This window comes from Choloepus didactylus, chromosome 12 (assembly GCF_015220235.1).
Source record: "Choloepus didactylus isolate mChoDid1 chromosome 12, mChoDid1.pri, whole genome shotgun sequence".
In the NCBI taxonomy this organism is placed as follows: domain Eukaryota; kingdom Metazoa; phylum Chordata; class Mammalia; order Pilosa; family Megalonychidae; genus Choloepus; species Choloepus didactylus.
In genome coordinates this window covers 100,822,333-100,843,697 of record NC_051318.1, presented here as the reverse complement: position 1 = coordinate 100,843,697, position 21,365 = coordinate 100,822,333, and the positions used below count along the sequence as shown (strand labels likewise).

At 39.0% G+C, this 21,365-nt stretch overlaps 1 protein-coding gene across 5 annotated transcripts in view; it reads right to left on the bottom strand.

Moving 5' to 3' along the window:
• The window catches only part of RNASEH2B (ribonuclease H2 subunit B), an 80,949-nt gene that overhangs the window by 56,244 nt on the left and 3,340 nt on the right, over positions 1 to 21,365 (bottom strand). For all 5 annotated transcript variants that reach the window (XM_037799882.1, XM_037799881.1, XM_037799885.1 and 2 more), the window contains exon 2: positions 245 to 313. In XM_037799882.1, coding sequence (XP_037655810.1) covers positions 245 to 313 — 69 coding nt within the window. The remainder of the gene's footprint in view (positions 1 to 244; positions 314 to 21,365) is intronic.

Below are 21,365 nucleotides of genomic sequence, written 5' to 3'. Positions count from 1 at the left end.
AAAGATTTAGGTTGATTGAATTTTCTAGGAAGATTAGTAATGTCTTCAGCTTGTTTTTGTCATGTTGTAATGCCATGTTAACTTTACAAGCAATTCAGGAAGAATGAAGGCGCAAAGTCAAAAAGTATATATACTTATTATCCACAATGTTAAAAAAGATTCAAGTTATTATCAGAGAAAAGCAAAACAAAGAAAAAAAGGAATACAAAGGAAAAGCAGAGAAACAAAGAAGAAAAGAACTTACCTGAACATGGGTTAGCCAATTTTACAAACATTAGCCCGCTTTTGATCTTTGGAGCATCTTTCAAACATTCTGAAAAGAAATGGTGAATTTCTAAAATTAAGCCATTTGCTTTGTTGCTCATCTTACTCTATCCTGTTTTACTTTCTTCTACTTATGTGACTTCTCTTTCTAAACATTTTAACACAGTTTTCTCACTTACAATGTGCGTTATCTTCAAAAAAGGACCAATTTCTCTGTAACTTGCAGTGGGATTTTGGGTGGTTTTGATTTATTTTTCAGAGAAGTGGTGAAGAGCAGGGCAGAGTCAAATGGTTTGGATTCTGATTGAGCCAAGCCACCTGAAGGTTTGTCACCTGGGGCAAATTCCTTAATCTTCTCTCTCAGCTGCCACACATAAAATGATGATAATATACTTGCCTTTCAAAGGGTTAATTAGCTGATCCACTGAAAGCTTTTACCATAACTGGGCAAACAGAACACATAATAAACAGGAGCCAGAATTACTAGACTCACTGCCGCTAGTGTTACCACTACTATGAAGTAGAACATTCTGTAAATAAATGTGTAGTCGTCATTTATATTTTTTGCCCCTAACTTTGACCAACTAATCAGGCAGGGCCTTTGACCATTCTGTTTTTTGTTTTTTTTTAAACCAGAGTTTTAATCTTCTTTTTAACACTTAATTAGGAATCTTTACGTATAAAAAGTAGATCAACTGTTTTTTAACTGTTTGTCAAACTTAGGCCTTTTTTTCTTATGTGAATGACTCATATTTTCTCCTAATACTTTTAGACTGTATCTTTAAACTACATGAAATATATCTAGGTAAAATACAAGGAGGAGACCTAACTTTTTCCAGAGTTGGCCTGTTGTACCAATATCATCTACCGAATGACCCACTGTGGAAAGAGCACCTTTTAGCTAAATATTTAAGATACATACATGAGTCTGTCTATGGAATGATAACTTGATCCACCAATCTGTGTCTATAATAGATAGCATCAGTAACTCGCTATTTTAACTACCATAGCTTTAAAATACATTTTAATATTTAGTGAGATAAGCCCCCCTCATTACGTTTCCTCTATAATATTTGACTGTCAAAGTTTTAATCATTCAGATTAAAGCATGAAGGCCTGTTTTGGTAACTTGGCTTCCATATATTTGGAGTGGCAGGTTTACAGAACTCCTTTGAAGAGCCACTCTCCTAAAGGGACGAAGTGGCTCTGATCAATATACTCTACGCAAGAGCCAAACAGGAAACTTCAGGAGAAGGAAGAGAGCGTTTACTCTTTTATTTCCCACAGCCCCTGCTCCGTTCCCCTTGACTTCAATACAACAAGCATGTTTTAAAAAGGGCTTACTCGTAACTGGATAAAATACAATTCTTTTCTTAAACGAATAGTGATATTAAGTATGTAAAGGGGGAAAATAACCTAATTTTGAGATTTTTTACTTCCAACCAAGGTAGGTTAACAGGACTTCAATTTACCCCCTCACTTGAAACAACGACAAAATTTCTAGCCAATGTATGAAACAATGGTTTTCAAGAACTGGACATCAAGCCCTGAAGGATGGGAAACAAATGAGGCAAGCCCCCGGCTGCCCCGTGAGAGTTTGCAGCCCCAGAGCAGGAAGGCGGAAGCCAGCTGCAGCCCCGCAGACACCTGCCTCGAAGAGCCGGAGCAGGAGCTATGGATAAGAGAGCTCTGGGGCCACCAGGGGTGGCTGGAGTGAGAGGGAGCTGGTGAAAGGGAGTTGCAAAGAAAACAAACCCCAGCGACCTGCACAGCGTCCCGCGTGAGTGGTCAACAGATCAGGCAGGCGTGTTATGAAACTACCCATGGTCAGTTCATAACCTCAACTGTATCTGCTCCCACCCAGCCAGACTGGAAAACCTCATAAATCGTTGGCATTTTGTTGGAAGACTCAAATGAGTCTTGCCTCATTGGCAGGGGATAATTAGCCCTAGACTAATTAGCCCGAATCAACTTTAAACGCAAGGACTAAAAGGCTCAAACTGCCTCTATGTAACTTAATGGTGTTCCACAACAAAGTTCAAGAATATTTGTTGAAATACAAGAACACTCGGCACCTAATAAAGTAACATTTACAATGTCTGGCATCAATCAAAGATTACTATGCATGCAAAGAAGCAGGAAAATAATTCTCCATAATGAGAAGAAAAATCATGCATTGAGAGGAGGTAATGGCACTAGACATGGATGTCAGAATTAGCAGACGGGTATTTAAAGACAAGATGTCACATGTACAACAAGTTAATTAGAGAGACAGACAATTTTTTCAAGATTTAAATTGAATTTCTAAATGAAAATGACAATATCTAAGGTGAAAAATACACTGTCTGGGATTAATGGCAAATAAAATGATCAGTGAATTTAAAGACACAGCAATAGAAACTATCAAAATGAAAACACAGAGGAAAAAGAATTTAAAAATATGAAAAGAGCTTCAGCTGAGCATCCAATATATGTGTACTTGGAGTTAATCAGGGTAACAAGAGAGGGGAACAGAAAAAGTATGGCTGAAATGTTTCTAAATCTGATGAAAACTATAAACCCACAGATTCAAGGTCAACAAACTCTAAACAAAAGAATAAAATTAATAATAAATTAATAATACAATGAATAAAATTACACCAATATACATCATAATCAATAGTTCAAAACCGGTGATAAAGAGAAACTCGTAAAAGCAGCCAGAGAGGGGAAAAAGGACACATTATGAACAGACAAACAGAGCTAAAGATGACAGCTGATTTCTTGCTGGAAACAATGCAAGCCAGAAGACACTGGTGCTCAAATACTAAAAGAAAATACAGATCTAGAATTTCAAACCCAGTAAAAGTACCTCTGAAAAATGAAGGTATTTTTCAGACATAAAAGAGCTGAAATAAATAATCACCAGTAGACCTACACTGCAAGAAATGCTAAAGGAAATCCTTCAGACAGAAGGAATATGATACCATATGAAAATACGAATCTACATCAAGGAATAAGGAATACCACTAACTACAGGGGTAAATCACTATGATTTTTTTTTCTTATTTAAATCTCTTTAAAAGACAATTGGCTGTTTAAGCAACAAACAAAAATAACAATTTAGTGTGGGATTTATAACATATATAAATAAAATGTATAACAACGATAGCATTAAAGGCTGGGAGGGAGGAAATGTAAGTAAACTATTGTAAATATCTTATACTATATGCGATATCACTTGAAAGTAGAATGTGGGAAATTAAATATGTATGCAATAAGCCTATAGCAACCACCAAACTTTCAAAACAAAAAAAGGTTGTCACTAATAAGACAACAAAGGAGATGAAATAGAATTCAAAAAAACAAACAAAAAAAACACCTCAGTCCAAAAGAAGGCAGAGAGTAACAGGTGTACAAAGAACAGATGAAACAAATAGAAAAGAAATGACTCAAACCTAACCATATGAATAATCACATTAAACGTAAATGGTCTAAACACCTCAATTAAAAGGCAGAAATTGCCAGACTGAATTTAAACAGATAAAACTATATGCTGCCTATAAAAAAACAAACTTTATTAAATATAAAGATGCAAGTATGTTAAAAGCAAAAGAAAGAAGATATATCATACTAATAATAATTTAAAATAAGATGATATGGCTATAATAGTAACAGCAAAGAATATTACCAGGGATAAAGAAGATCATTTCATAATGATAGAAGGTACAATTAATCAAGAGGACAAGAAAATCCTAAATGTTTATGCAACCTAATCCAGAGCTTCAAAATGAATTAAGTAAAAACTGGTAGAATGCCCTGCTCCATCCCTGAACTCTGGCAACCACTGATCTGTTCTCCATTTCTACCATGTTGTCCGTTTGAGAATGTTTTATAACTGAAGCCACACAGATTCAATTTAAGAATCTCTTAAGAATTTCCTTTCTGCAAATTATTCCCAGATAAAAATGTAAAGGATAAAATTTAACACTATTAAAAACTTTTCCAAAAACATAAAACAAGTTGTGGTTTTCTCTCTTTTTCCCTGCTGTGTTTCCCACTTTCCCAGCATCACGTATCTTCGTTAAATGTCAAGGCACAGAAAAGCGACTGCTCTCATACACAACTCGGCCCACTGGTTTCAGTGGCGAAGCCCTCAGCTTTTTGGTGCTCTGCTGTGCATCACCTTGACTGCCGAAATACGGGACTAAGTTCTCCAAACACTCATTTTTTGTTATATGGGGAAAAGGTGATTTGCTCATTATTATTATTCAGTATTAGTACCGAGTGGGAAGGAAGCCTAGTTCTCATGTATTTTGCACAACGAGCAATCAGGCTCCTTCTACTGTTGGTGGTTAAGTGTTCAGGGGTGGGGAAGAGGCCCTTCCTCACCTGGTAAAGTGTGTAAAGGTGAAGAAATAGCTTAACTACAAGACACCGTTGAGTCTGTAGCTCTGCATTTCTTCATCTGCCACAGGTCATTTTGGTGGCCAGGGCCTCCAATTCTCTTACTGCTCTGTGGCTCACATCTCCCTGTCTCTGGGCCAACATGAAGCAAGCCTTGGTTTCAGAGAGCAGAAGGACTGGCCACAAGTGGGCCCTTCCTTCTCTTTGTTGGTTGGATCCCAGAAAGGCTCAGCTCCCGAGAAAGGTGAGGAGGGTGGTTTGAGCCATTGCTGGTCCCTTAACACGCACTGTCTGTTCCCCTGCACTATGAGTGGAAACAAGATGTTAGATCATCCTTGCAAGAGTTGAGATGAATATATATGCGTACCTCACTTTACACAAGAAATGCAATCTCGAGAAGCTGCCTTTAAATCAAATCTCAAGTTAAATGTCCTGGGGGAGTTCAGCATTTAAAGGAATCTTATGGAGAATCCCTTTACAATGTGAATAATCATCTTCTAATTTATTTCTTCTGTATCCTTGTGTTTTTCTATAACGTGGATTTTTTTAAAAGTGTATTAAAACTACAGACGTGAAAATAAAAATTTTTAAAGTGACTGCTCTCTATTCCAGCGATACTCCATTTAATCATATTTAACTACTACATCTTTCAATTTTAACTTGATGAACTATATTTACTTTTATTTCATTTTTTTTTAAAAATAGAAAACTTTGGTTCTAATGATCCTTACCAGTTCTCCTTCAGCTTTCCCATTCCTCCAGAGTTTAAAGCAATTAAAATTTTAAAAAAGATGGAAAATCTAAAAAATATTTTCTAATAGCTATACACAGGAAGTAGTATTTCTAATTTCCCAGAAACAGCAGTTGTTAAGTCCAAATGACTTAAAGTCAAACTGAAAACTTCTGGAATTAGTAACTACAAATAATTTACTGGCATTAATGTGTTAATTTGCAGATACCAGTGATCTCTGAACAATGCTTTGAAATATACTAGCACAGATTAACACTAAAATGTCTACTTCATGGGGGAAGAAGTCATCTTTTCTCACATTAAGCAGACAAAACAACTTGCTGTTTGTCTGAATCTTTCAACACATAATTCAAAGTGAGATGCTTTATTCAGATTGTTTTGCCTCACTATAGCCATAGAATGTATTTCAAAATTATTCTCAGCTGTCTAATTCATTTATTAATTAATCAAATATTTTTAATTTCTTTTTTTATTAGAGAAGTTGTGGGTTTACAGAACAATCATGCATAAAATTCAGGATTCCCATACACCACCCCACCACCAACACTTGCATTGGTGTGGAACACTAATCAAATACTGATGAGCAAAAACTGACCCAGTCCTTGCCCTCATGGAGCTGATGGAAGATTCATGGAAGTGAAAGACATTAAATCAAATAATCACACATACAAATGTAGATTCCAAATGTAACATCTACTAAGAAGAAATCCATGGAGTATGAGACCCTATGATGCAGGGTATTACCTAGACAAGGAGATCTGGAAGACTTTCTTGCCTAGCATTGGCTTTTATGGCTAAGGAGTCAAGGGAATTATTCTTTTACTTCAAAGCAAACTCTTTAGCTGGTTCCTGGGGCTGATCCCAGTCCACAGAAGGGTTTTGTTTTGATACACACATTTTAAAAAAATTGAATTAGGTGCTGATATTTGAAAATCAGATGACTTGACTTTAATTACAGACTTCAAATATGTATTTTCCCTCAATATGAAAAAATCTATTAGGCAAAGTTTTTGCCTGGCCAAAGCAAAAGACCTGGCAACAAAAAACTCACATCCTCCAACCCACCACTCTCGGTTTGCCCTTTATCCCCTTCAGCATCTTGTGCACTCATCTCAAGGCTGGACAACCTCACATGTCATGTCAGTACTTGCAAAACTGCCTTCTCATCTGCTACATTCCAAGCACCCACAGCAGGACCTGGTAAATGTTAGCAAAGAATAAATCGCCATTTTGTAATAAATACCGCCCTCCTGTTGAGCCTCTTTTTCATTACCAATTTTATCTCACCAGTTTAGGCACCGTTCTAGGTTATATCTGAGGAATAGCTGTGAACAAAACAAAGCCCCTGCCCTCCAATGCATCCAATACATCCCTTCACCTTCCCTCGGCTACCTCTTATCCACCCCAGCCCATCATCTGCTATGCTCCGCCCTCAAATCTCAATCAGCCAGTCTCTATAGGGTTGAGAATAGCACCCAAATCTGTGGGATCTGGAAGCCCGGATCTAAACCTGCGCTGTCCGAAATAAGTAAAATGCAAGCCACAAAGAGGGCCTCATACATAATTCAGAGTTTTCTAGAAGCCACATTAAAAAAAAAAAAAGGTTAAATTACTTTTAATAATGTTTTATTTAATCCAATATCCAAAATATTTTCATTCTGTAAACACCCCTCTCGGGGGGGTGGGGCAGGGGGGACCCTTGCCTTGTTAACCCTCTTTCCAGAGTAGCCTCCACCCTCTCTGGTTGATAGGACTTTCCCCACTTCCCTTTTTTTTAGAAGCCCGCCTCCTTATGTATATTCATAAGAAGCTTGCTTCACCACAAGAGGAGCTCCTGTTTTTAATCGCCCCAGCAAAACCAGCTCTAACTAGCTTTACCCACCAAGACAAGCACAGTAATTACAACCCTGACCTGAAAGTTACCTATGCTACATTATAATAGTAAAAACCATGCTTCGGGGAGAGATTTTAACTGCCATTTTTGTAACATGCAGTGTATGCAGAAGTATCTTCTAGCATGACTTAACACTGCACATGCTCCCCTAGAAACTGCCCCTGAGACCTACGCTGCCTCACCCCATTCCTTCCCCACCCCCAAGCCAACCCCCACACTAGCAGATACAAAACCCATAAGCTTAGCAGTTCAGGGAGACAGATCTGAGGCTTGCCTCCAGTCTCCCTGCTTGTCAACTTCGCAAATAAACTAACTCTTTCTCTTCCTGAATTCTGGTGTCACATGTTCGTTTTCATGTGCATCAGGCACAAGAGCCCATTAGGGCAGCAACAATTTCAGCATGTGAAAAATATTAAGATATACACGGCTACTGAACACTTGAAATGTGGCAAGTCCTAACTGAGATGTGCTGAAATTAAAAAATACACGCTTGATTCTTTTTATTTTTTAAAACAGCATTTTTTGAGATATAATTCACATAATATAAAATTCACCCATTTAAAGTGTACAAGTCAATGGTTTTTAGTAATATTCAGAGTTGTGAATCCATCACCACAATCTAGTTTTACAACATTTTCATTACTCCAAAAAGAAACCCCATATCCATTAGCAGTCACTCCCCATTTCCCTCTTCTCCCTACCCCAGCCCTAGACAACCAAAAATGTTCTTTCTGTCTACGAATTTGCCTGTTCTGGACATTTCATATAAACGGGATCATTTATACGTAACTGGCTTCTTTCACGTAACATGATGCTTTCAAGGTTCATCCACACTGCAGCACGTTTCAGTACATTTTTATTGTCAAACAATATTTCTTTGTATGACTATACCACATTTTCTTTGCCATCCATTGGTTGATGGTTATTTGGGTTGTTTCCACTTTTTGGCTCTTACAAATAATACTGCTACAAACATTTATGTACAAGTTCCTGTGTGGACATATATTTTCATTTCTCTTGGATAATTTCTAGAAGTTGGATGGCTGGGTCATAGGGTAACTCTGTTTTAACATTTTAAGGAACTGCCAGACTGTTTTCCAAAGTGTCTGTACCACTTTACATTCCCATCAGCAGCGCATGAGTGTTCTTAATTCCTCCACATCCTTGCCAACACTTGCTATTATCTGTCTTTTTAATTATATCCATCCAAGTGGGTATAAAGTGGTAGCTCGTAATTTTGATTTGCATTTCCCTAATGACTAATCATGTTAAGCAACTTTTTATGTGCTGATTGTTCATTTGTATATCTTCCTTGGATAAAAGTGTATTTAAATGCTTTGTCCATTTTTTAAATTGGGTTATTTGTCTTATTGAGTTGTAAAATGTCTTTATATATTCTGTATGCAATTTCCTTATCAGATGTATGATTTGCAAATATTTCCTCCTGTTTTGTGAGTTATCTTTTCACTTTCTTGATGGCACTGTTTTCAGCACAACAGTTTTTAATTTATTATAAGTTCAATTTAACTATTTTTTTTCTTTTGTTGCTTGTGATTTCAGTATTGTATCTAAGAAACCACTGCCTAACTTCAAGGCCAAGAAGATGTACTGCTAAAGAGTTCAATAGTCTTAGCTTTTACATTTAGGTCTTTGGTCCATTTTGAATTCATTTTTATATATGGTATAAGGTAGAAAGGTATCTAAACCCATATTTTGGCATGCAGATATCAGGTGGCCCAGGACCATTTGTTTGAAAGGACTATTCTTTCCCCCATTTAATTGTCCTGGCACTCAACTGATCACAGATGCCTTGGTCTCTTCATTTCCGTATGATCTTTAGGATTAGTACATCAATTTCTGAAAAAAAAAAAAAAAGGCTAATGAGCATTTTGATAGAGATTGCATTAAACTTGTAGATCAATTTGTGAAGTGTTGTCCCCTTTACAATATTAATTCTTTCATTCCATGAACATGGGATGTTTTTACATTTATTTACATCTTCTTTCATTTTATCTGGAAATTCCTTATGGGAAGTTTTAAAATTACTCATTTAATAATATTGGTACTTGTTACAGGTCTATTCAGATTTTCTATTTCTTCTAGAGTCAGTGTCAGTAGTTTTGTCTTTCTAGAAATTTGTCCATTTCATCTAAGTTAATCTAACTTGTGGGCAAGCAGCTGTATTCCATTGTAATCCATTCTCCTGTGAGGTCAGTAGTGATGTCCCCTCTTTCATTCCTGATTTTAGTAATTTGAGCCTTCTCATTTATTCATGGTCAGTCTAGCTAAAGCTTTTGCCAATTTTGCTGATCTTTTCAAAAGAACCAACATCAGCTTCACTGATTTTTCTTTCTGTTGCTTTTCTATTCTATTTCATTTATTTATGCTCTAATATTTATCATCTTCCTTCTGTTTTCTTTGGGTTTAGTTTGTTCTTTTTTTTCCATGGTGTTAAGGCGGAAGGCTAGGTTATTGATTTGATTTCTTTCTTCTGTCTTAATATAGGCATTTAAAGCTATACATTTCTCTCTAAGCACCATTTTAACTGCATCACACAAGTTTTGCTAGGTTGTGTCTTCAGTTTCACTCACTTCCAAGTATTTTCTGACTTCTCTTTTGATTTTTAATTTGACCCACTGATTATTTAGGAGAGCTTTGCTTAATTTCCACATATTTTTTTAATTCCCCAAATTTCTTTCCATTATCTCCTTCTAATTTTATCCGTTTTGGAGAACATATTTTGTATAATTTTAATCCTTTTAAATTTACTGAGCCTTGCTTTATGGCTAAGCATATGGTCTGTCCTGGAGAATCTTCTTTGTTCACTTGAGAAGAATGTGTATTTGGCTGTCATTGCAGAGTTCTATACCTGTTCTGATGGCTTATAGTGTTGCTCAAGTCTTCTATTTCCTTGCTGATTTTCTGTCTAGTTGTTTTATCCATTATTAAGAGTGGATGATTGAAATCTCCAACTATTATGGTTGAGTTGTCTATTTCTCTTTAAAATTCTATCAGTGTTTGCTTCATGTACTTTGGGCCCTGCTATTGGGTGCATATCTATTTATAACTGTTATATTTTCCTGAAAGACCGACCCTGTTACCATTATAAAATAACCTCCTTTTGTGTCCAGTAATATTTTTTGTCTTAAATTCCATTTCATCTGACCAGTTCTCTTTTCGTTACTGTTTGCATTTTATGCCCTTTTCCATCTTTTACTTTCAAATTATTTGTATCTTTGAATCTAATGTGTGTCTCTTATAGATAACATACAATTACATCATGGTTTTTTTTTCCCTCCATTCTGCTGATCTCTGCCTTTTAATAGGAGTGGTTAGACTATTTTGTTCAATGTAATTAATGATAAGATAGAAATTATACCTGTCATTTAGCTCTTTGTTTCCCATAAGAATGTCATATGTCCTTAGTCATCTATAACTTCTTTCTGTTGGTCCTATAGGTCCTTTTCCTCCCCTCTCAAGGCTATTATTATCACACAAATTATCTCTTTATACATAAGCCCATAAACTAGTATAGTTTTATATAGTTGTTTTTTCTTTTAAATCAGATGGGAAAAAAAGTTACAAATAAAAACACATTTATACTTTGTTTTATACTAATCTATGTAGTTATCTTTATCCGTGAGCTTTATTCATTGTGTGGATCCAAGTTATGACCTAATGCCCTTTCTTTTTAATCTGAAAGATTGTCTTTAATATATTCTGTGGGGCAGTTCCGCTACTGATGAATTCTCTCAATTTTTCTTTATCAGGGAACGTTTTAGTTTCTCCTTTATTATTGAAGGACAATTTTGCTAGATACAGAGTTCTTAGTAGACAGTCTTTCCACACTTTGAATATGTCATCCCTCTGCCCTCTAGTCTTCATAGTTTCTGATGTGAAGTCTGCTGTTAATCTTATTGAGGATTCTTCTACTTGACGAGTCATTTTTCTATTGCTGCTTTCAAAATTCTCTCTTGGTCTCTGGCTTTTGACAGTTTAATTATGATGAGTGTAGGTGTGGATCTTCTTGGGTTTATCCTACTGGAGTTTGCTGAGGAACCTTGAACTCCCTAGATATGTGGATCAGTGTTTTTCATCAAATTTGGGTAGTTTTTGGCCATTAATTCTTCAAATATTCTTTCTGCTCCTTTCCCCACTCCTTCTGGGAATCCCATTGTGTTTATGCTGGTATGCTTGATAGTGTCCTACAGATCTCTGGGATTCTGTTCAGTTTTCTTTACTCTTTTTCTTTCTAATCATCAGGCTGGATAATTCTTCAAGTCTGCTGATTCTTTTATTCTGCCAGCTCAAATCTGCCCTTAAGCCTGCTAGTGAATTTCTCATTTTAGTTATTGTACTTTTCAAATCCAGAATTTCTGTTTAGAACAAGTACAACATCTGGGACTTCTCAAGCATTGTTTCTATTGAGTGTTTATTTCCTCTTGTGTATGGGCTCTACTTTCCTGTTTCTTTGTGTATCTCATAATTTCTGGACATTTTAGTAACATAATATGCTAATTCTGGAAATCATATTCACCCCCAGCTTCGCAGGATTTGTTGTTGTTGCTATTTCTTATCATCTGATGGTTGTTACTGTTTATTTAGTGACTTTCCTGGACTAACTCTGTAAAGTCTGTATTTCCTGTAGTGTGCAGCCACTGAAGTCTCTGCTCGGTGAGTTTAGTGGTCAGCTTGATTGGTCAGAGATTTCTTTAAATGCTTTGAACCAAATCTCCCAACCTTTGCTGAGGGCCTCTGTATATGTGCTGAGACACAACTTCAATACTTGGGTACTATATACTTCTGCCTTAGCTTTTACTTACTGCCTGCCCAGGCCTCAAGGCCACCCAGATGTGAGAGACGAGGGCCCTCTCAGGTCTTTCCTGGGCATGCACATGTGTGCAGTCTTCTAATTCCCTAGGAAAACATCAGAGTTTTTCAAAGCCTCTTATGGACTTCTCATTCCCCACATCTTCAATTTAATATTTTAGCCATGTTCTAAATTCTTTACATAGATTTCATAATATAATCCTCACAACATCTATATGAGGTATGTGTTTGCTGTGGGTTTAATTGTGCTGCCTAAAAATATATGTTCCAATCCTAACCCCTGGTACCAATGGATGTGCCCTCAGTTGGAGATAAAGTCTTTGCAGATGTAATAAAGCTAAAATGTGGTCATGCTGCATTAGGGTGGGCTCTAACCCAATGACTGGTGCCACGAGGGAAGGGAATTTAGACACACAGATACACTGAGAAGAGAACATCACATGAAGATACAGAGCCACAGACATAGAGGGGACACACTCATGCCAAGACTGAAGCAGAGATGGAGCCACGTGGCTGCAAGCCAAGGAACGCAGAGATTGCCAGCAGACACCAGAAGCCAGCAGAGGACAGGAAGGAATTCTTCCCCGGAGACTTTGGAGGGAGCGTGACCCTCCCGATACCTTGATTTCAGACGTCTGGCCTCCAGAAGTGTGAGAATAAATTTCTATTTTTTTAAGCCCCCCAGTTTGTGGCAACTTGTTATGGCAGCCTTAGGAAACTAATGCAGTACTATTTTAACATTTTTTTGAGATGAGCAACTTGTTCAAAGTTAAGAAACCTGTGTAAGGTCAAAGGGCTAGTTGACTACAGAGCCAGGATTTAAACTCATGCAAGTATTAGCCCAGTGCAAACAATTTAAACTATGATATTGCAGAGGAAATCTTGATCGAGCCCCAACCTTTTTTTAATTAAATTCAGTTTTATTGAAATATATTCACATACCATACAATCATCCATAGTGTACAATCATCTGTTCACAGTACCATCATACAGTCATGCATTCATTACCCCAATCTATTTTTGAACATTTTCCTAACACCAGAAAGAATCAGAATAAGTATAAAAAATAAAAGTAAAAAAGAACACCCAAATCATCCCCCCCCATCTCACCCTATTTTTCATTCAGTTTTTGTCCCCCGTTTTCTACTCACCCATCCATACACTAGATAAAGGGAGTGCGATCCACAAGATTTTCACAATCACGCTGTCATCCCTTATAAGCTACACTGTTATACCATCGTCTTCAAGAATCCAGACTACTGGGTTGGAGTTTGATAGTTTCAGGTATTTACTTCTAGCTATTCCAATACATTAAAACAAGCTCCAACCCTTTTAACTCAGAAAACACAAACTGCAGCTTTGAAGCACAGCTACTACCTTGATGTGACTATTCTCCTGTGACACAAATGTCTCAAACTCATCTGTCCCTCCTGTCCTGTCCTCCTCGGCCTCAGGACCAGAGGGTCACTGAATCGGCTGTCCTGACCCCACTCCAAACCCACCCAGTACACCACAGGAAGGAGGGAGAGCTGGCAGAAGCAAGAAAGAGAAAAAGGCAGGATCAAGAAGTACATAAAAGAAGGACGAGAGACATTTGTTGTGGGATACAAGACAAAACAAAGAAAACAATGCTTCTGGTATAGATTGCAGTGTCCTAAACATAACTGCAAGTAATCCCCTTTTATCTGTGCTATTTTAAATTTTAAAAATTAGGGCACTCTTATCAGAAATGTGGTTTCCAAGTATTTTCTCCCATTGAGTAGGTTTACTTTTTACTTCCATGATAAAGTCCTTTGATGCAGAAAGGTTTTTAATTTTGAGAATGTCCCATAATTTTTTTCTTTTGTTGCTTGGGCTTAGGGTGTTAAGTCTACGAAACCAGTGCCTAACATAAGGTCTTGAAAATGCTTCCCTGTTTTCTTCTGGGAGCTTTATAGTTCTGGTTCTTCTATTTAGGTCTATGATCCATTTTGAGTTGATTTTTGAATATGGTAGGAGGTAGGGGTCCACCATCATTCTTTTGTGCATGGACATATAGAATTACCATATGAATCAGCTATCTCACTACTCGGTATATACCCAAAAGATCTGAAGCAGGGACTCACTCAGATATGTGTACACCAATGTTCACAGGAGCATTATTCACAATTGCCAAAAATATCCATCAATTGATGAATGGATAAATAAAATGTGGTATATACATATGATGGAATATTAGTCAGCCACAAAAATGAAGTTGTGAAACGTAGCAACATGCAGGAACCTGGAAGACATCGTGCTGAGTGAAATAAGCCAGACACAAAAGGACAAATATTGTATGATCTCACCAATATGAAATAACTGGAATAAACAAACTCACTGAGTCAGAATGTAGAATACAGATTATCAGGGGCTGGGGTGGGGATAGGGAATGAGGAGTTTATGCTCAAATTGTACAGAACTTCCATTTGGGTTGGTCATAATTTTGGTAATGAAGGACAGTGGTGATAGCACAACATTGTGAATGTAATTAACAGCACTCAACTATACATGTGAATGTGGTTAAAAGGGGAAATTTTAGATTGTATATATGTTACTAGAAAAAAAATTAAAAAAAAATAGGCTTGTACAACGCAAACCATGAATCCTATTATGAACAATGAACTATGGTTAATAAAATAATTATAAAAACATTCTTTTACAAATTATAACAAATGTCCCCCACTAATGCAAGGCGTTAATAATAGGGTGGTATATGAAAACTCTGTATTTTACACATGATTTTTCTGCAAACCTACAACTTCTCTAATTAAAAAAAAGCAAAAAGAGAAAAAAATTAGGGTACACAGCATGTATCAAGGCACATACTTAACCATTCTGTGATTCTGAAAAACTAAGCAAAAATAGTATATTATCTTTCACCCATAGACTATATTATATAGTATGGGGTTATTATGCAGTTGATAAGAAATTATTCATCAACCAGTTTTAGAAACCTGGCAAGCTCCTTCTAATCCCTTTCTTGGTTAAGACAAGTTTCTTCATACTGTTTAAAGTTCAAAGACACGAGACAGGAAAGAGAGGCCACCTTTTTGCCAAGAGCTCTTATGACTTAGAAACAACAGCCTTTCATGACCCTGTCTGCTTTTTGGCCACAGGAGACAAGATCTGAGAAACACATACCCACTGTTCCACGGAGGAAAAAGTACAGCCACCACAGCACCATTCCCTGTATTTTTAGACACCATGCCAAGACTATTCCGATTTCTTAAGAAGATCCAATAGGAAAAAATATATAAAAAGGCATTCCGATTATCGCTGTCATGCTCATGCAATCCCAAAAGGTCCCGGTTCATTTTCTTTAGACTTCAGCCATTAGGACATACTCAGAAACCCTAGTTCCCTCGAGCCTAACTGCCAGAGAAACTGCCTTGGAAACACTGGCTAAGACACAGCACAATGCATGCAAGACAAATCAGCATGATTTTTAAGTTACATGCTGCTTCCAGGTAGGCCAGTTTCAGTAATAACTATATGCTCTCCTTTCCCAAAATATTAGCACTGCCAGCAAAGCAATCTGGATCATTTTCCTGGCTTTGAGATGCTCTGTACTTTCAAAGACTACAGAACGTGAGAGAAGCATGCAACTAGGGAACCATTTCCTAGTAATGGGATCCTCTAAATAAAAATTCTTTTTGTAGTGTTAAGAGATAAAAACAAAAGCAAACAAAAAGCTGGCCTTCATCAAGATCATAAAAGAGAAAATTTTCAGTCTTTCAAGTCTGTCCCCATCAATAGCCATGTTTCTAGGAATGGTCTGTGCACCAAAGAAGAAGCTGATGGAAAATGGTCTGTGCACCAAAGAAGCTGATGGAAAACTTTGGGTTCACAGCCAACCAACTCAGAGCCAGCAACATTCAGAGGCAGAGCCAAGGGCTTGCAAGATCTGGGAAGCAGGAAGCTGCAGGAGAGGTAGAAAGGGCAGACGTGACTGGGAAGTTGAATAGCAACCAGGGCTGGCTCCAGGAGACGAGGTGTGCCCAGAACCCGGCTGTCGAGCTGATGGGAAGGGTGGTGGGGGCTCCCACCCTTCCCGATCCCCCAGCCTCGCCCACAGTGGGGGGCACCACCATTCTGGCTGCAGAGTGGCCTTTGGTGCACAGCAAGGGCCTGAGGGAGGACTCAGGAGAGCCGACAGGCTGAGCCACTGAGTTCCTATTGCCTGTTGGATAGATCTGGTTTCTGGATCTGTAACATAGGGATAATGAAGCTTGCCTTACCCACTTCCCAAGGTCATTGTGAGGGTCAGACATAATAGAATACATGACCATGTGCTGCAATGTTACAAGAACTAGAAGATACAGGCCTAGCAGATGGGCTTCCTAAAACTTATATAAACTGTTGGCAAATGAAGGCAGGTATAAGTTACAGCCAGAATCCAATTCTCCACACAAATAAACCTCTGCCACCTCTATCTCCAACCCAGGGGAATCGCTGAGAAACTCCGAATGGGACACCACGGGCAGGCCAGGCCACGTGTGGCTCAAGCTCCGGCCAGGGCTCAGAGCTTGGAGCTCCCAGGCTGCCTTTCCTGTGCCCTCCTCCTCTTCGGGAAAAGCACTCCCTACCCTTGGGGACCCCTCTGCTCCCCTCCTCTCCTCTCTGTGCTTCTGGAGCAGACTGCACCTCCCTGGGGACACCTAACTGGGGGAGAGGCTGCAGGTGACCACAGAGGACCATCGTGAAAAGAAGTGGAGCCCCTCCTGGCAGAAAGGGGAGATCTGAAGCTTGAGTGCAGCGGGCAGCCTGTTTTCCCCGAAATGGAGGAAGGTGGTTTGAGGAAAGGGAATTAGTCCTTGGAGAGGCAGAAACCCTGGGCCTGCTGGAGAAGAGACACCTAGTTCCAGATGGCTTTCAGCTCTCTGCCCCCCCACCCTCCCCCCAGTCCCAGCACCCAGCTGTCCCTCCCCAGGAGCACGGGACCCTGCTGAGGAGCTCCTAAAGGAGCTTAGCACACAAGCCAGAAGCACTAACGCCATTTCAAAAACCAGTAACCTCTGCACCGAGGCAGACTCACTGCCCATTGAAACTGGCACCCCGTTACGGCGAGCGCACTGAGGGACGTTCGTCAAAGGCTTTCACAACAGCCTCATTTGCCATGGAGCCCACCGCCACTCTGTGAATTCATCTCTAATTTATCTCTGCTGCACCTAATTGTCTTCCCAGCCTATACCCACTCCTGAGGACCATGCAATCCAAACACCTGCTGTCTACACCATGGCGCGAAGCTCCTTATTTGACCAATTTTTTACAATATAACTAAATAAATTCATAATCTACCCCTTCAGTGCTCCAAGTGTGAGCTCTGCATCTTCTTTGTCAACTCTGTTCACATTGCTATGGGGGTTTCTGTCTTTATCTAAATAAGGAGGACAAAATCCCAGTGCCCTTGTTCTCCATTCAGTCAACCTAACCATCTGTCCCTAAAATTCTGTGTGGACGTACAGTAGACAGAACTACATAGGGCTCTGTGCAACCCATTTCTGTGGTGGGTTCTAGGAGCCCCCAGCATCCCAGAGGGTTCTGAGAGTACCACAGTGAATCAGCAGTGATGATAAACAGTGGAAGAAAGGCTGGAGTAGAACATGAGACAGCAGCTCGCGACACTGGCATTTATTTGGTGATACACACACCACAGAGACCGGAAAGAAACAGCTCCAAAAGTGTTACTGCTAGGTGACAGGAGGATGGCTAAATTTATTTTCTCAGTATTTTTCTGCATTACTAAGATTTCTACACCGAGCATATATTGCTTCTCTAATTAAAAAAAACAGTTACTAAAAAAAAAAACTGGGAGAGAAATGTGTAAATGGAGAGGAAACTGGTCAAAAACTGAGATTAAACGAACCACAGAAGTTTTAAAAGCAGGGGAAGGTGGCTGGTCTCGGCAGAGAGCTGAGCAAACGAGGCTGGGACTCAGGCCCACGGAGGAAAATCAGCTCTGGTAGAGAAGCCGTGGGCCTGCTCAACCTCCATCGTCGCAGTTTCAGAGGCAGATGTTAAAAGAGGCACCAGAACACGCAGATGCGAATCCTTTCACGTGCCCTTTCACCAAGGAGCCCACTCTATTCCAGCAAATAGTCATACCAAGGGGGGAAAAGTCAGGTTTTTTGTGAGGGTTTTTTTTGGGTAAAAATTTTTTTTAATCATACTGTATTCTTTTTTTTAATGCATTTTTAAATTGTTAAGTTTAACATATATACATGACAGTGATAACTTTCAAAGAACGACTTAACAAGTAGTTAGCAAATTTCAAATGTCATGGGTCACAGCTCCACAACTTCAGCTATTTCCATTATTGTAAAATATAACATACATACAGAAAGGTGTTAACTTTTGAAGTACAGCTCAACAAGCAGTTATACAGGTAATTTCAAAAAATGTTATGGGTTACAGTTCCACAGTTTCAGTTCTTTCCTCATTATGCAAATAGGGTATATATAGGAAGGTGAGGACTTTCAAAGCACAATTCAACGAGCAGCTATAGAGCACATTTCAAAGGATGTTATAGGTTCCACCATGTCATTCACCTCCTTCCAGCCGTTTCAACACCCCAGCATCTAAATATATATATATGTATATCTATATGTGTGTGTAGATATAAATATTAATTTAAAGTTTCAGTATTCATAGACCTGTGTTAAACCTTATTTGATTTGTTGCTACCCCTTCGTCTCATTTAATCTCTTTCTCCATCTTCAGGGGTGTCTAGGCAGTGAGCACCCTAACTTGTTCATATTGAAAGGGGGTGTCAAGATAATGGGGATGGGGGCTGCATGTGATTGTTGTTCTTAAAGAATCCGTTGCCTCTGGGTTTGAGGACTTGTCAGGCATAGGAACACTATGGTAGATGTAAGTCTCTGAGAGATAAAACTTAGTGAGCGCATCTTTTATAGAATCTCAGGTAGGGACCTAGGTATTTGGGGACTACTTTTGGTAAGGGCATGGTGTACTGTGGCCATGTGGATGTCTAGCTGGAGCTTGCATAAGAGGAACCTCCAGGAGGGCCTCTCGACTCTATTTGGGATCTCTCAGCCACTGTAACCTCAGCTTTTTACCTTTTATTTTCCCCCTTTTAGTCAACTAGGCATTTTCAATCCCAGCTGCCAGGGCCAGGCTCATTCCTGGAAGTCACACTCACCAGGGAACCTACTCTATTTCAACAAATAGTCATACCAAGGGGGAAAAAGTCTATTTTAAAAATATAAATATTTAAAATGCAAATATAAAGGAACTACTGAACAGTCCTTTGTGGCAAGCCCCACTCTGCACAGGCTCTGGGGAAAGGCTGTGTTGTGAAGCTGTAGGCCCAGAAGCCCACCGCCCGGAAGCTGATGGCTGCTTACAGAGAACACGCATGAGTGCTCCCCAGCAACTGGCCTGTAACGGGTATTCCATGCTTTATTTGTGTTAACAGGGCAATGGAACAAATAATCCTGAGAAATGTGTAGGTGGTCTGAGAGGGGTCTCTGCAGAACACCACACACACATGACCCTACTTCTTAAAGGGGGAGAGGCCCAGAGGGAAGGCTTCCTGGAGGAGGTGACCCTGAAGCTGGTTTTTAACCCAGAAGTAAAAATCTGCCAGGCAGAGAAAGTGGGGAAGAGCCGGCAGGGAAATGGAAGAAAGAGAATTTGGGCTGGAGCAAATGGGAATGGCTTGGCTTTGCAGAAACTTGAGTTGAACCAAATCTTGAAGAAAGGGTAGAATTTGGATAGAAGTGGAGGAGGGAGCGGGGAGGATAGTATATGCAAAGATACAGCAGGAAGAAATGTAATGTGAGGAATTTACCCTTTCAGTAAATATGCACCTACTCTGTCTCAAGCCCAGGGTGAGGGCTTGGGGTACAAAAGAAAGCTTAAGTGTAACTGGAGTCAACACACAATACCATGAGATTGGCACTGCTCTCCCACTACAGAGAAGGCTTTACAATGAGTCAGCAATTTGTCCAAGGACATAGCTAATAAGTAGCATAAATCTAGTTTTTAGGCATGCTTTATCATGCACCAGGTATTAGAGAACATTGAATGGGTTGTTTGTTTTTGTAACAGATGTATGGAAGTCATACAGTCTTACTTATAAACGTCCCAGGTCTTCTGGAACAGTTACGAGTGGGGCAGAAGACGAGACTCTGGAAACAGTATGATTTTACACCAACCGGCAACTGATTGAGCCTGTCCACTACAGAAACGTGCTCTGACAGCAAGGGGAGCGAAGCCAGACGCCATCTGAGAACCAGCTCCCTCCAGGAAAGCCAGACTCGGGGTTTGTGCGGAAAATGTTAAACACACTTCATGCTGGAAAACCCAGAGACACCCACACTGCTGACTGCCTGCAGGGTACTCGTCAGTAAAATGAAGTATCTTCCAAGAAGCTGAGCATAATTATTCAGTTGTCTGAAATCAGCGCTTGAATGGGCCAGGTCTCCTACTGCTTGCCAAGGTAAGTTCAAGTTCGTCCCATCAGAATAAGCTCTTCTGGAGGGAAGGAAGCTTTCAGCTTACAAGGTATATTTCTAAACAAAAACACACATATCTACAGGCAGTTTTTACTAAGAATAAACAAAACCTTCTTAATTTTTTCTTCTGAGATTAACGGTGTACTCTTAGGGGAAGGTTGGAAAAAAGTTTTATTTTTTTAATCACTGAAGAGTCAATTAGGCCTACAATTGTTCTTCCTTTGCCAAACACTTTAAGGTATTACTTTCTTTTTGTTCCAAACAAGAGGGGTTTCTTTTGAGCTCATAAGCTACTTCAATAAGACTACAATCAGAAATAACATTACTATAAATTTTCTCCATTGTTAAATGGGAAAATTAGTCTTTCCTTTTAAATTTGATTTCTTTTTTAATCCTTGAATTAGAACATAGCTCTAAAGCCCGTATCCATACAAAGCTTTCACATCTCTTTTTGCATTGTTTACAGAAAAAAGTCTGATAAATACTATCTGTGATTATCATCATGCCTATTAATGTGGATGAATAAGTTCATTTTGTAGTTGGAAATGGACAGCCCTGTCTAAGATTGGCAGGGCAGGCCTAAGATTCTTCAAAAAGGAACCCAGTCTCTATCCCCAAAAACCTGGCCGTGATTTACGCCAGCTGTGGAAAAAATTAACAAACACAACCCTTCCTACCCATCCTAAAACACCTTTTAATATGTATTTTGTAGGAAACGCAGGGAATGATTTTATTACAAAAT